General features: G+C 38.4%; 1 protein-coding gene across 11 annotated transcripts in view; it reads right to left on the bottom strand.

Moving 5' to 3' along the window:
* LOC117288206 (CLIP-associating protein 1-like) overlaps positions 1 to 16,943 on the bottom strand; it is a 101,779-nt gene that overhangs the window by 66,675 nt on the left and 18,161 nt on the right. For all 11 annotated transcript variants that reach the window (XM_033768958.1, XM_033768964.1, XM_033768967.1 and 8 more), the window contains exons 5-9: positions 15,021 to 15,080; positions 11,862 to 11,953; positions 9,955 to 10,030; positions 9,134 to 9,231; positions 7,957 to 8,027 (exon numbers count right to left, since the gene is read on the bottom strand). In XM_033768958.1, the coding sequence (XP_033624849.1) occupies positions 7,957 to 8,027; positions 9,134 to 9,231; positions 9,955 to 10,030; positions 11,862 to 11,953; positions 15,021 to 15,080 (397 nt within the window). The remainder of the gene's footprint in view (positions 1 to 7,956; positions 8,028 to 9,133; positions 9,232 to 9,954; positions 10,031 to 11,861; positions 11,954 to 15,020; positions 15,081 to 16,943) is intronic.

The following is a 16,943-nucleotide window of genomic DNA, read 5'->3' as shown; positions in this document are numbered from 1 at the left end:
AACCGAGTGAGTTGATTGGTGAAGAGAGCGCCAGAGGCGTTCGGAGACACGGAGCGTTTTGTTGTGCCTAGTCAGGTAAACTCTGATTGGCTTATGGATTTGGGTGAATGGTATGGCCCTGGGGTTGAGTCTTTTCAATTAAGGATTTGTGTGTAGGATTGGGAGATATTTAATAACTGGACGGCGATATGAGAGAGAAAATCATTTGTGGCGTAGTACACCGACATCTATGTACATGTTGGTGTTGTATGCATTTATTGATTGCTGCTGTACTTGTGTGCCACTGTATTTGAACGCTGATGGATTTCCAAGTGAGTGGAAAGTTCTAACTGCAGAATTTATTCGAGATGACAATTATGATGGGACATATGAAAACTAAGAGGATAGAAACAGTCAATAAGAAAGGTTAACATTATAGTAATGTAATGTACTTTAATAATTATGAACTAAAACTGAACTTAAAATAATGTAAGACAATTCCTCAACCATTATTAAAACGATTAAATGGGGTATAACAACACAAAATTGACAAGAGCAGGATTTGAACCAACAACCTCCAGTTCAATGTGCTGTGCTCTACCAATAGACCGATCCAGTAGGCTCCGCCTACGACGCACGTGTGAGCAAGAACACGTGGGGCTCTCCAATGCCTCTCTGCACAACTCTTGCGTTGTTATTGGTCAATACGCAATGGGGCGATCCTTAATGGATCGGTCTAAATTGAGCCTAAGCCCTATGTTGGCAGTCTCCGTATTTTGTCAATATCTTTGTCCAGGTGTGCCAGTTGGAAGCCATACAATTGTTAGCTGCCAAGGATCATAAATGTACCCAAGTAAGTTTATGACACAGCCTGTGAAGAGTGGAGTCTACTACCCGTACAATGTACATCTGTGCCTCCAGCAACATGCATAAAGTACAGGCACTCACAGACACAGATGAGATTTGATGAATGTGGAAAATCCCAGGCCTTGAATTCAACAGATTCATGGCCTCTGTGGACTGGTCTTGGCCTTGGTGCGCCTTCAACAGACTTTAAGACTTTCCAATGGAAGTGAAATTGGCCTTGCTCTCTCAAAGATGAAATCCCAGGCCCTTAATCCATAAAAGTGGCTTGAGCGCATCTGGGAAGGGTTCCTTCAAATTATTGACCCAGAATACCTCAATTTGTTTTAAAAAACATTTCCGAGTACAAAATTATGGGTTTGGAAACAATGTGGACTTCACACAGGTTTGTTGTTTCATATGTCTGGTAACACACAGTGCGAGTGCAGATATTGGTCTCAAACTTTCACATTTTATTTAATTATTTAAACCTGTACTTTGGGTCATGCACAAAGTTTAATTAGATAATTGTCTTTGATGATCACCAATGTTGGCCGCGTGCTTCAATATTAATGTTCCAAACCGAGGCTAAGGGAAAAAATATAGTATGGTTCCTTTCAGGGAGATTGTTGTCCACCAATCAGAAAGAAATTTAGAAGGTTCACAGCTCTGCAGTGATGTTCGACAAAGGTGATAACATCATCACCGTCTAATAATAACCAAATTTGTTTTCAAAATAATATGACATGCATGGGTATTCCATGGTATTCTAATCAACATGACTGTGGTCTGATGTCATGGCCCTCACCTGGTCGCTCTCCAGTAATCATTGAGACTAATTAAAAGCGGATGTCATTTCGGAGCAAAGGCAGAAGTTATTAATTTGGCAATTAGTAATGTATGATGATTCACTTCAGTCTGGTTCTTCTTCTTTGAAGCAGAAAGGATTGCTACATGTATTGGGAGGTCAGTAAAATTGATTGAAACATTTTTGCAGGTGAATTGTTTTTATTTAATCTCACTGGCATGGTTTCAGCCAGAATGTTGAGAATTGCAGATTCAGGTACGAGCCTCAAAATAACCCACGGCACCCAGAGCAATGCCGTGGTGCCCTTTGCTCTTGCTGCGGTGCCCCATTGCAAAGTTCCAATACAGCTTACATTTTCCTCATTGAGTGCCCCTTACCAGAGGAAAATTTCTGTGCCACTTCAAGGGAGAACTTCAAGGCCAGTGCATGGTACAGATGTACAGCGTCCAAATTGCTTGTTTAAAATATTCTCAACATGTACAAACATTGAGGTATAGAAAGGTTTGCGGTATTAACACCATGTAATGACTATCTCTAATGAGTTAGGGTGGTTCTGAAAAGAACCATTGGTTTCAACTCGACGTTTTAGATCAGTAGCGCAGGCCCGAGGAAAATTTTGAAGCCTGAAATCTGGACAAATCCTGAGAAATCACATATTGGTAGAAATAATAACGACATTGTGAAATAGAGCATGAAGCTCATGTGTATGCATATTGTGTGCTTTTGAAAATGTTTTTTCTGATACACCATGTACACGTAACTAAGAGCCTTGAACTGCCCTCTTGAAGGGGCACAGGAATTTTTCCGCTGGTTAGGGGGCACTTCTATGAGCAGGAATAGTCCAAAGGGCACCACAGCAAATGAACAGGGCAACAAAGAAAGTGCTGTTGGTGCCGTGGGTTATTTCGAGACCAAGTCTCGACACGTCTCCTAATTTGGGCATGTTTATTTTTGTGCTGCCGATATCTACTGGCATTCTATTTTGTGCTCGACCCACTGAGATTGCTCTAATTTCATTTCTGGACTCCCTGTGAATATCGGACAACGATCTTGGAACCAGCTAAATAGTATCCACTCCAAGTGCAAATGCACTGGGCATTCCAAAATTTAACACAACCCACTGTGTCCAAAAGCTATCCAGGCCTGATAGTTACTTCATTTCTTTTTCAAGATTTCATTCCGTTTCTGGTTGGCAAAATATTTGGCCCTTAGAAAAAAGTAGAAACATTCTATCAAGTAAAAGGGCTGACCTACACGTTCTTGTCTGTGAACTATGAACTACATGTTGTACACACAATTATGAGTGTATAAATAAATATGATATGTGTTAGTATAATATGCATACAACAAACGTCCATGCCTAATACATGGAGATTTTCTGAAATTCCTTGTATCTGCCCTGTCCTCCTTTTTTTTTCAAAAATAACTAACTAAATAAAATAAATAAACAACCAACAGAATAAATAACTAAATAAATAAACAAATAAATAAAAAGAAAAGATTAAATAAAACAAAATATATATAGTATATTTTAATCAAAACAAAGTACTACATGTAGGAATAAAATGACTAAATCCTACATGATGAAACTCATTGTACATACCCGGCGTACACACCTCCTCATCCGGTATACTTCCAACCCCAGAGTCAATGCTATCCCGATCACTCTGTCCAGTCGTCTCTCGTTTCTTAGGGAGGGGATTCCCCTTCAGTAAACACTTCACAATCAGAGAGATGTCCTTGTCAAAAGGCCGGAAGATTTCCCTCTTAGATGGTCCAACCTTCTTTTCCTTCTTGTCCCCCATTACACCACGGAGGAAATTCAGAATCTCAAAAAGACGTTTGCTGCGATGAGACCAGTTTTCAACACTGCTTGCTGTGATCGTTGTGTATGTGCTCCAATGAACCAGATGGTACTATCCTTTAACTGACTTCAATACGGGGAATGTACATGTATCCACAAGCAAAACTGAATGTCACATTCGAGTTTGATGATGAGCAAACCTCAGCAACTCATAATACGGGGGATGGAATTAAAAACACTAACAGAGCGTATCCCCACACAGGAGGAAATCTCACACTGTACGGATGGCCCCGTAGTCTCTGGTATTCATTGCAACCTTGAAGAATGAGCAGTCGTTCCAACCAAAGAAAACAGGTTAATTAAAGATACAAACGAGGCAGTAAAGTTAATGGTGTCTGGCTAAGGCACCACTCATCCACGGCTTACCACCCGGCGGCTTGTCCTGATTTCCTGGTGTGGAACCACTCTCTGGGGAAACTTCCCAGGGAAGCTGATCAATCGGCTGACCCAAGATGAGAATAAAAAACACCGGTGAGATCAATGGCGGTGACTGACAATCGTTTAATCGTTAAGATGCGATGATGACAGGCAGGGAGGGGAAGATGAACCCAGGATGTGGTAGGCAACCCTCCGGTGGCGTTAAAACTAAGATGTGTTTAAGACAGGGTTTGTTGATCAGCCCTCCCTTGGTACAGGTGCGACGTGGACGAGACTTCGTTATGGGTTCTGATCAATCTATTTGGGACGAAAAACCTTCACAGTATAGGCTGACTGACTTCCTGTTGGAATTCGGCGATGCTAAGCTGGGCACAGTGAGGAACAAACACGTTAACACGACAGGAAGTGGGTAATGACATCACTTCAACATCGCTAGGAAATGTGGTGCCATCAAACGACGCAAAAAAAAAAATGGCACAGTGTAAAAATAAAATGTTCCAGCAGAATAAAAATGTAACCGAAATCAAAACATGTATAAATGACAACTGGAAGAAATGTTCTCACTGCAGTGGCACACTTTCATCGGACTCTGCGCTCATCACGTGACTACAGAGCAAACACCAGCAGGGCCACCAAAAACATATACTCCTCAATTCTATACTCAGCCGGCCAAAAATGCAGTCGGCATATTTTTGTCACTTGGTGGGTGAGGACCACATGACCTGGCTTAATGACACAAGGTATGTGCCCATGTTATAATACAGCCCCTGGAGTTGCTGTTATTAAGTTACCCCGGTTGAAGGCCCCCCTGGGGGAGAGGGAAGGGGAGGTTAAGACAGTTCTCCCTGCCCCTACATGGCCTCCACGAGTCTGACTAATACTTCCGGAGGAAAGTCAAAGGGGAAAGAGAGAAGAAGAAAAAAGTTGAAAGATAGTGTAGCACAGTCAGACACTGTTCTGACAAAGACAATGTCAACCGTATTTGGCCACCATGTTGTTGTTGCTTGCAGAGATGATCTTGGCCGTAGTCTTGAAACAAAGGAGTTTTGTAAGGAGAGGCACACTCTATGATGGCTGAGAAACAGTGGAAGAAGAGACTTTTGATTGGGCAACAGAACCCATTCAGCTCACCATGATTGTATTTATCACAGGTATGTATCCCATACAAATCCCATATTAATTATTTAAATGCAAAGAACATTAAATGCAAATTACTTGTAATCTAAGTGTTAGTAAGGGTGTCTGGGTGTCGTTTGGACACACTGTTTTAACTGTTATTTACATAGTACGTATTTTATGTGAACACTTTGGACATCCACAGTTTTAGTTTTTAAATTTCCAGCAAGTTTAAAAATGTCAACTTTCTGGCTAAAACCTTGTGTACAAAGGCATGGTACACAACCTTGTGTACAGAGGCATGGGACACATCCTTAGTCACACCACAAACTTATGGTGCACTACATGTACCATGCGTAAAGCCAAAACTCTCTGTTTTAAGAAAATAGCGGTTGACGTTGATTTATTTTCAAATTGCTGTATCGGAGACTTATCACTAGTTTGTAAAAACCAAAATAAAGCTTACTTCTTCATTAGTATAGAACCGTCAGTGTATTCAATCTTGCAACAGTTTTGATGATCAATTTGATTATTGATTGATGATTAATTGTTAATACACACGTAACTTTGAGAGGAATTTAAACAAATAATAATCTGGGAAAAACTATAGACAAATTACTAATTTCCGTCAGTGCTACATGTACAAGGTCTTTAATTGAATTGTCATTTGTCATACTCCTATTATAGGGCCACTGATTTTCCGTTTCAGAAAAGTGCAAATTCCGTTTGGCAAAAACATGAATTCCGTTTCAGGCACAAAAAATTCCGTTTCATGTTTTTTTAATTAGATAAAAGGTTGTTTAATACCCAGGGACACACTTATAAAAATCAATTTGAGATAAGTTGCACTGCTGACTTCGTAAAATGTTCATTTGAACTGACAAATTTCAAAAAAATACTTTGATTTTTTTTTTTTATACTGCTGTTCGATGAAACAAAAACATGTAGTCAGGGTAAAAAGGTTGCACTGTGACTGCAGTATCAATGCACATGATGTGATAGACTTGATTCCAAGTCTAAAACTGCAGTTGATTCTCTGCATCAGCCACATTGTAGGCTAATGACAGGAGTGTAATCCACAAGAGGGCGCTGTTTCAGCATGATCAATGACTTGGGAACAAGTCTATGGACGTGACCGTTCTCCATCCACAAACAAAATGTCAGCCATTTTGTTTTCGCTTTGGCGACAGAATGTTGACAGTTTACGGTTTTATTTTAGACCTTTCCGAGATGAAAAAACATTGTATGTGTTCTTATACATCATAGGTAAGCTAGTTTGTGTATTATTGTTGGTAAAAGAGAGGGAGAAAATGCAATTTGGGTGAACAAAAAATGTTAAAAACGTGCCGCGAATAATGCCCTTCGCTTAACCATGTTAACAACGTGTGTACATCATGTGTGTAAACATGGAGGATGGTGTGAAGTAGAACAGAATGATCCACGGTTACGATCTCGTACTTTTTAATGGTCTGATTTCTGATGCTTTTTTAGTAATCTTAATAAAGAATGCAATTTCAATAGTTTTGGCGTCTAGAAAAAAAAAAAAAAAAAAAAAAAATCAAATTTTCTGAAATCCCGTTTTCCGTTTCTAAGGGCGGATTCCGCGAATTCCGTCCGTTTTCCGCGATCGCGGAAAATCAGTGGCCCTACTATTAATAAAAAATGCATAATTATGTTTGAAAAATTTAATCAAAATAAACAAATGATTGTTTGTCTTGGAAAATGAATGTGTTTTTTTTTTGGCCAACAATTACTTTCAAGACCACTCTTGATCAATAACCTCCATGACCAGGAGCTCCAAAATATGAAAAAAAAGCAATTTTATGAAATCCACTCACAACCTTACAGTCTTAAACACACAAGTTACTTTTTTCACCAGGCAAACAGTAAAAAAAGTCTCTAAATTCAAGTCATGACACTGAACAGTAACTAATGTGATAAAAGTTAACGCTCAATATCAAACAAACATTCCCTTTAATGTACAGTGTATACTAACATACACAATGCATGATGCACAGATAAACGACCTGCAGATCAAACTTGAGTGAACAGAAATTTACTTTTGTCAACTCCAAAAGGAAATGAGTAATTTCGTAACTTAATTTGTAAATAGGCCTACATGTACACGCAAACATACAGATGTACATTATGCATTAAACCTTATTGTAACATTAATGCTTATTGTTCACGATATCATGTGCCTTTACAGGGTGTCTTAGCGCAAGTTTTTAAACTTGACGCCTCCAGCAAAGACTACTCTGTACACTCAAGCGTTTCTTAAACAGTTCCCTAAACCTGCAGGGCGCTTATTCTGTAGATTCAGAATCACATCAAACCGTCTCGTTTACAAATAACTTGAAGAATCAGACTTTTAAAACTCCGAGTACCAAGTACCAATGCCCTTTTTAATATAATAACATCCTAAATGACTGAGCCCCCCCCCTTTTTTTTTTACAGCGGAAGAGTCCCCCCCCCCCAAAAAAAAAAAAAAAAAAACACTCTTCCCTACTGCAACACCTGTACCCTCTCACCCCCACCATCCCCTAACAAATTCCTCAGATTAACAGAACAAAATGAAAACACAATGGAGAAGGGGGAGGGGGGGGGCCACACATTGAGCACCAAACGCCCTATTTTCATCAAGATTCACCTACAACACAGGTACTCAATAATAATAATATGGAAGTCTTATATAGCGCACATATCTACCAACAAGGTACTCAAGGCGCTGAGTATTACACATGTATATTTATACACAAATTTTCAGAAAGATAGGTTGTTGCAGTGATGAATTCCCGAGACCCAATTATTTAGCACGTCATAAGGGTTTACAAGGTGCTAAGGCGCATACAGCAGCCACAGCCAGGAACACAGGGGAGAACCCCTTCTCCGAATTCTCTGTCAGAGACAACCTAAAAGGTAATGATGTGGAAGGGAATTATGTTTGAATACAAGAGGTTCTACTCACCCTCTGGCGTTACAACCAGCATTTGACCCGCCCGATGAACATCGTCAAACTTGGCATAAATAATAGATAATCTACAAAAGGAAAGAACAATGTAACAAATTAATGACAAATTAATGTAAACAAATAAACGATACGAGAAAAAAAATGACTCTTCATTGGATTAAATGTTCTTTCAAGAAACTTTAAGGAGTTCTAAGAAAAAATATGGACATCGGGAAAAATCCTCACAGGCATTGTTGTTGTCTTAACTGCTAACATTTTGATGGGTGTGTGTGTGTGTTTTCAATAGAGAATGTAAATAATAAACCACAAGGAAAATTGACTGGGGAATTTTTTTTAATTATTCGGGGTTGAACACTTACAAGTTGAGCAACACAGGGTTTGAACCAATGACCTACAATATAATGTGCTGGGTGGCGCTCTACCAAGTTGGCAGTCTACCAATTTTGTGAAAAATCAGGACAAAATAGGGAGACTGCCATGACACTGCAGGTCTGGATACATGTACACACAGCACAGATAGTAGATCACCGGCATGTTAGTCTACAGGTCATTGTTGCTCATCCCGCTCTAATTAACTTTTCTTTGTTCAACCCAAATCATTATGTTAAGCACTGTATACTTTCCAGAGTTCCACAGGGAATAATACTCAAGTGGAATTCCTAGCCCCCGCCATTCTAGAACAGATGTTTTACCACGCTTTTTACAGAAATAATAATTAACAATAGTGCTCATATCTGTCACTCGGTGAAACTCAAGGCGCTTCAATTTTCAGTATTTTCTTGCAAGGTACAATGTATGTGGGACTACGTTTTGAATTATGAGAACTACTCCTAGAGCACCATGTAATGGTTTAACAAGGTGCTGTGGTGCAATATGCAGCGAATCAAACCAGGAACACCTTCTCATTTCGATTAGCGCACTGGGTTCCTTTTTAATAATGTGATTCGTAATTTTATAATGTGAATTTATGTTTACTTTTTAAAATGTTAATTTGTTTGTTCTTAACAATGTAATTATGCAGGACCCAAATAGAAACCAGTTATTTTTCACTGATTTGGTTCACCCTGGGTAAATAAAGGAAATAAAAAAATAAAAGAATGAGTGCGTTGCACAAAACACAGGACCAAAGGGAAAGACAAATCAATCTAACTCTCAAAGTTGGAATTAATCATACCTTGATGAGGGAATTCCCTTCTTTCCTAAATCAATCCGTACTTTCTCTCCGACGTGTCTGTAGATCTCCACTAATGTATTAATAGCTGTGTCTCGGACCTGTTTCAATATAACAACAAAATAAAAAATAATATCAGGCATATTTGGTCCTTGAAAAAAAAAGTAGGAACATTTTTTAGTACACAAGCTGACCTTCATGTACAGATACATGTACATGTAGAAACAGACAGCGATTAATCCTAGGACTTACATGTAGGACGAGTTAAGTTCCGTATCCATAGACGTAGAACGCAATAAACCCATCCCAAGTCCTCGTCCTAACTCGAGATAGGATTAATCCTAACGTTTCGTGAAATCGGCTGCAGGCTCTTATCTTTTCAGGCTGTTTTATCACAAAGTTTCAGATGTTTTGAAAGGGCAAACAAAAATTGGAAACCAAAATAAAGTAGGAATACATGTAATATCAGGCCTGTAATATTAAAAATATAGAGTAAGAACAATTTAACCAACTCCAACAAATAAAGAATGCAGGGCACCCTTGTATGATTACCATTTTATGATCGTGGTCTGTCAAGGCCAATGGTTAAGCGCATCAAATTCAAGGTCTGATGGTTTAATCATCAGGTTGTGGGTTCGACTCCCGGTCATGGCACTGTGTCCTTGAGCAAGATGCAAGAGGCCTCTGTCTATTAGAAAATGAGTGCACTACAAAACTGACTCAACTGATGGCAGTGGAGTCCCTCTTAAGAAGCCTTTGTGAAATAGGACCTTAGTGGCTTCCCATATACATGTATGTATGAGGCATTCTGAGTGAATTCTTACCTGACTATTGGGGTCGCCCAGCAACTTGCAAATTGACGGCACTATTTTATTCAGTGAGAGTGTACCAGCACCAAACCTGGAGAACAAAACATTAAGGAGAGAATCTGTGTAAATGCTAACTGTTAAATGTATTTCAACAACTTTTTCTCCAAGCCAGAGCTCTTAACATTTGCATTGCAATCAGGGAGATTGTGTATATTTAAAGTTACTTCAGTGAACTTCAGCGTTCAATCTTCAGAGTTACTAACCAAATGACCCGGAAAATTCTAGATTTCATGCCCCAATTCATTTTAAATGAAATTCATCTGCTTAAATTCAGTGCTCTCCCTTACCACCAATGTTCTGCTGGCCAAATCTTCAAAGGGTTTGTTCTTAGTGTTTTTTAGTTACTGGTCGTCAGGACCAGTTACATGTAGCTTGTCATTGCACTCGTCCATTTGCTTTTTCAATAATCAATCTTTCAAATGAAATGGGGATGCCTTTCAACACTGAACTAGCCAGCCGGCCTCTTGACTTGGAATAGATTTTAACTGGACCTCATGTTTTTAACTGGTATTTTGCTACCAGACAACTGTTAGGGGACAGGTTAGTTAAGTGTTAAAAATGTGTTAACACTCATTATATATATTCATACTGTTTTCTGTCATACATTTATACATGAAAAATGGACTTAAACAAAACTGCTGGACAAATAAAATGGTAAGCATGTTGGTTCTGCTGGCTAGTCACTAAAAAACAAATTCTTAAAGGGACGAATTCAGCAAACTGTGTGCACAGAACTTTTACTTTTTTTCTCACATTTTTCTCTTCTTTATGGATTTTATTTTTTTTTTCTCACTCAAATACTGTGCAAAACTGCTTTCAATATCTATCCTACCCTTCGTCTTCACAATCAAAATATAATTAAAAACCAGGTTAATCAAACAAACAAATTCAATTTTTTGTATTAAACACATACTTGGTGATATTTTGCTTCGGGCAAGAAATGCATCCCAGGAAAAGACCAAACAGTGAGTCATCAACTACGCTACTGTTATTTTAGGGCACCCAACCCACTGACACACCATCTGGCCTCCAGGGTGGATAGCAAATTAGTGAAGAGTGTAAATATTTCACTGTTCAGCTGCAGTTAATCACAGCTGCTGGGCATACATTATATCTGTGTTTACGCCACACTGACGAAATTATGATTCATTCCTGTGTGTGACTGTGGAGCACCACTAGAGGGCAGTAGACAAAGTGTATAGTGAATTGTTCCAAATGGTACAATCAATAGAGGGCTCACTTCTGACCTGTCATGGTGACCTTTACTGAAAAATGTACACTGTAACGTCTGTTCATTTGTGTGTGTTATTAGGGCAAGGGTGTCTGTGAACATCATTGACGAAAAAACCTCCAACCACATTCATGTACACACATATTTTAAAATAATAAAAATCATTCAAAAAGTATAATCAGTATCAGGTTGGGGGGGGGGGGGGGGCGTCGTCATAAGACCATGTCACTAAGAAAGAAACCTTCAGATTCTACCGTGGAAGTTGAATTCCAAGGCAAACCAAAGAAGCCTTTCGCTCAGCACCCTTGATCCCCTTTAAAAAATATTCTGACTTTATTATCTTTTGATAGAAACACCCACTCATCAGTGAATACATAGGTGGACTTAAATAACATCATGAAATTCCCACAATCGACTCAGTGAAATTGGGTGCTGCGCAATTATCAGGTATCCTTCAATACTCATTAAATAGATTGTTTTTTCAAAAATATATTACACAATGAGGGAGCCTTCTATGTTAAATGCAAGACCACCATGCTTGTCCAGTTGTGGTTTTCCTGACCCGAAGCTAAAATCACTGGCCTCGAGCCTGTGTTTCAGTATTAATATTTAGCCCTGCTTAAATACTTACACATTAATTGTCTGCATGAGACACAGTAATATTTCCTCCCGTACTCTCCAGCCTTTATGGGAGAAACCTTTCATCAGCCTCTCAAAGACGTACTGCAAGTCGAAAAAAATGAAGTAGATTCATAATTGATTATATATTTAGATGAATAAATAAAATTGCATGACCTGGTTTTTAGCCCCCCCCCCTCTCAAATAAAATAATAAAGAAAAAATCATAACAATAATAATAAGAATAAGAATAATAATTCTTTGAAGAATTATTTATTTCAACAAATGTTGACAAATGATGTTTCAAAAGGAATTTTGATTTTGATTTTTTGCTTTAACAAAGCATCATCTGTCCAAAACACCATCATTTGTAAAATAAAAAAAAACACCATCTGCTGAAGATGACACTGGAATTGCAGAGAACTACAAAGGTCATGGGTTTGAATCCCAGCTGAGTAATATGCCTGTAATTTTGTTTCCACAGAACTCGGTAAAGTACTGAGTATACAGCGTACACACACATTAGTCTAAGGGTCAAAACCAAAATTAAAATAGGAGAAAAATTGTTCAAACTCAATAATCTAATAATAATAATAATAATAATAATAATAATAATGAGAACTTATAAAGCGCACAAACCCATCAAAGTGCTCATGGCGCTAAATACAAAGAATAATATTTACATGTACAATAACCAAAATTGAAACGTAAGCCTAAGCTAAGAAGAAATCCAGAACATGTTGAAGAGAAATACAATACAAATGCAATATCAAAGAAAACATCGAAGGGTAGAAATCAAACCATTTTCTCAAATACTTGGTTGAAAAGATGTGTCTTAAGGTTTTGCTTAAATTGTGTTAAAGAAACAGATGATTTTCTACACATGAAGAAGAATGAAGAATCTACATGAAGAATCTACATGAAGGTAGGCTGGAATGGTATAGGAATACACAGTAGCGGTTTGTTGAAGGGCACTCCTACACAGCCCAGTGGGTAAACCTACCCACAATTAGAGCCACAGGTTCTCCACTGAGCTGTGGTTGTTGACCTTAGCACCCAGCGACAAGTGTCAACGACAGTCATGCTTCCCAGACGTCAGTCATTTGTTGTCTTTATCACCTAGGTATATTTCTCTGTCATGACTGTTATGCTAGTGAACACTTGTTGTCTTTTGATTCACGTCTCGTTTTGTTAAAATAATACTGTTATACACCTCTCTGCTCCTGTGACTTAATTGTCACAAGGCCAAAAACCGCAAGGTCCAAAGCAAAACCAATGGCATGACGGGGAAAGATGAGCACCATTGACTATGGTCCACACTTTCCTGAAGACCGTTCCTTGTTTGGGCGCGATTTGCTGGCTAGTCAGAATGTCTGGGAAAACGCCAGAGCCTATTGAGTAGCTGTCCTTCAGATAGGCTGTCTAGCGTGTTCAGGTAGGCGGTGTGCGTTGTTGTGTAACGCAAAACCACCCACAAAAATCACAAGCACTATGTCTGAGAAGATGGGGTTCCCCCACGTGTTTATCGTGTATAATGTATACCACAATGTACGTGTACATTGAACACCACATTTATTTGTACACGTACACGTACATGTTCATTTATCTCCGAGGAAAAAACGTTACATGTATATGAATGTTTAGTTGCCTTTGTCTGGTTAGAACTTGTTTTGCTGTTCTTTGCTGTTCCTTGACAAGCCCTGTGTTTTTTTGATACAAGCCTCCCTGTTGGCTAAGTTGATCTTCTTAAAATTAAGAACGCTGGAAATATGTGTTAATGTGAATTGAAAAAAAAAAAAACATCGCAATCTAGCAGAGCAGTTTAAGACAAATTTACATCAAAAGCCTAAAAATGCAGAACATTAACAATGTTGTGGTATAACCATCAACATAATTAAGGGGGCTACCTTTTGTAACATGTGTGTACGTGTACAAGATACGTATATTACATGTAGCCTAAAAATAACCCAACAGCAATGGGAGACTTTCTGGGACGATAGAGGGCAGCAGACTTACCGGGTAAATCCATTGTTCTCAGAATTATGCGCATGTTCAGAACTACGTAAACAATGGAAATTTACCCGGTATGTCTGCTGCCGCCTAGCGTTGGAAAGTCTCCTATTGCGTGGTGCCCTAAGCTTTTGCAGTGGAACCCTTTGCAGGGTTCCTATACAAATTTTGGACATTTTCCTCCAAGAAGTGCCCCATCTACATGTATGGGGAAATTGCTGTACCCCTTCAAGAGCAAAGTTCAAGGAATGCATGTCTGTACATCAACAGTACATTACATACATGATCAGTACATTCATGACAGTATTACATGCACTACATGTACAAAAACAGTTAGTACATTACATACGTACATGTATGTACATTACATACGTACATGTATGAACAGTACACTGTGAGGTTTACAGTCCGAATGGGATGCAGAAATGTGTCTTAGAGAAGGAAAAGGTCTCAGCTAAATGCATCTACAAATCCTTGGCATTCCAGTAGAAAAATCCAATGAATACCTCCGACCTGAACCAAATCAAACCAGACAACCGTTTACTGCCGGAGATGTTTGGTTATTGTGCATCAAAAATATTGGTTTTCATTTTCATTTTGTGAGCATCTGTTTATATTTTTCCAGGCACTTTTGTTGGCTGAATTTATTTTCCACGGCTAACGTCATTTACTGTAGGGTTCAGCATTTTTTCTCTAAATCAACTGAAGTCCTAAAAACATGAAAAATAGTGTTTGCTCTTATTATATTAAAGAGAAGGTCATCTTTCCACAATTTTAGAGAATCCCTTTACCCGATGACATACATAGTAGTATTATCAACCGCAATATCTTTGGCACATACGTGTACTGTATACAGCACCTGTACAATGTACAACATGCTACATGTCAAATGGGTGTTTTGGTCCATTATTCAAGCTTCTAAAGACTTTACATGGAATTTAAATCACCATTTTTCAGGGTTTTTTTTCTCCCAAGGGCGAAAAAAAGACTGTCGCAAGGAGGAAGATCATACCTGATTATACTATGGTTCCATAGTCTCATGACACTATCAACACTCACTAATAATAATATACTAAGGGGCCTACACGTAGTGCAGACAATGTGGGTCGGCCTATGCAAATCAGGAGACAACACTACGCGCTCATGCGCATCATTACATTACCTGGGGGGCTGCCGCTGGACACATCATCTTCTGAATAAGCGCCTGAGCTTGTTCTCGCACCTATGTACAAACAGAGCAATTGATTAAGGGAAAACATGGAAAACGGGGACAAGAAATTGGAATTTAATTAAATAATATGCAGGGGTGGGATTGGATGAATGTGAAAACTCGTGAAAAAAGGTTTGGGGGTCCGGGTTTCCCTTATTGTAGACAAGGGACGTCCCAGATGTTACAAGAGGTTTACAGACTGTGCGACAACTGAAAAAACTACAGGTTCATACACAACATGGACTACATATTTCATATCATTTGAAGGCTGAAGGTGGTTTTGAGAAAAATCCCCGAATCAGGAAAAATTGTGAGAAATATGCATCAAAACCAGAAATAATTGGCATATTTTTTTATATAGGGTTCTTTCTGGGTAAAATATCGAGAATGAATTGATTCAAACAAAACTGTATGATTGAATCAGTAACATGTATAAGTACAATGTACGTGTATAAAAACAAAATCTAACCAGGTTTTGTGGAAATGTATAGAGAAAAGTGTTTAAATTTAAATACGCTTCGTTTTAAGCATTAAGAGAAGATTGATCCCATATGCCTTTTACACTTTGTGACTCAACATTTGAACACAATTTTGTTTGCAAATTATTAAGATATTGAAAATTACGTAAGGTACTGTTTAAAAGTATCATTCTATTGAAAAACACAAGACTCTGACTGGCTGGACTATTTCTGTGGAGGGTTTACTTGCAAAAACCACTAGCCCGGGGCCTCTGGTCAAGTGTTTATTTCTAGTCCGGAATAATGTTAGGTTTGTTACCTGGAAGGTTTGTTACTGTACATGTACATGTGGTACTTTTTAAAAACGAAATTGTAAAAATGCAATAATGCATCAAATTTAGCCTACTGGCTACGATTTGTGTACATTTAAAAAAAAAAATCATCAATCAACATTTAAATACACACTTTTGAAACTGTTTGTGGTGTACATGTGTTGTACATGTGTATCTCCTTTGCTCTTCTATTGTATCTTTTCTTATAAATTTCTCTTAAATGGGAAACACTAAAACAAGTGGCAGCGCTCTCATTCCATTGTGTTAAGCTTGCTACAAGGTTGTTTCTGTAGTGTAATCCCACACAGTGCATATTAAAGTCAGGCAAGCATACTCTATCCGCACTTAACTTGTACATACTGTACATGTAGGCTATCCGCCAGGTGTTTGTGCAAAGTGTGGAAAATAACACATGAGACACGCATATGACCGTCCGCGCATACAGAAAATGACATTCACGTCTGCACATTAGAATGTTCTAGATCAACTTGCCAAGTCATTCTGTAAAATTATCATAATGTACATTGTAAGCTACATGTATGCTTTTGAATGTAACACTTAAAATGGGTGCTACGAGCTGACCAATAATAACATGTTAGGAGACCTGGAATTTTCTTTTATTAATCTCTTGCAATTGTGATGACCAATTGAGTCAAAATTTCCACAGATTTGTTGTTTTAATGCATACATGTTTGGATGCACCAAGTGAAAATACTGGTCTTTGACAATTGCCAAAAGGTATCCAGTGCCTTTAAATTTTACAATAACAATCATTTCCCTGACAGTCCTCTGTTCCACAGAGGAGCAGGACATCTTCAAGATGCAAGATGCCCACGTGCATTACAGTAGCAGCATGTTCTGACAACTCAACCATAAACACAGTGACTCATCATACCCGCCGCTCAGTGCAATTTAAACCCTGTACACGCTGCACATTTTTCTAATGTGGAAATGCCACAACTGCTTTGTGGTTGATTTGACCTTCCAAAAGCCACTCATTAAGCATTTTCATGGCACTGTTTTCTGAAAGTTGTTTAAACTTAATTTTATATTTTTTTCTCAAAAGTAATACAGTGACAGTTTAG

Source organism: Asterias rubens, chromosome 3 (assembly GCF_902459465.1).
Source record: "Asterias rubens chromosome 3, eAstRub1.3, whole genome shotgun sequence".
In the NCBI taxonomy this organism is placed as follows: domain Eukaryota; kingdom Metazoa; phylum Echinodermata; class Asteroidea; order Forcipulatida; family Asteriidae; genus Asterias; species Asterias rubens.
This window is presented reverse-complemented; position numbering and strand designations above follow the sequence as displayed.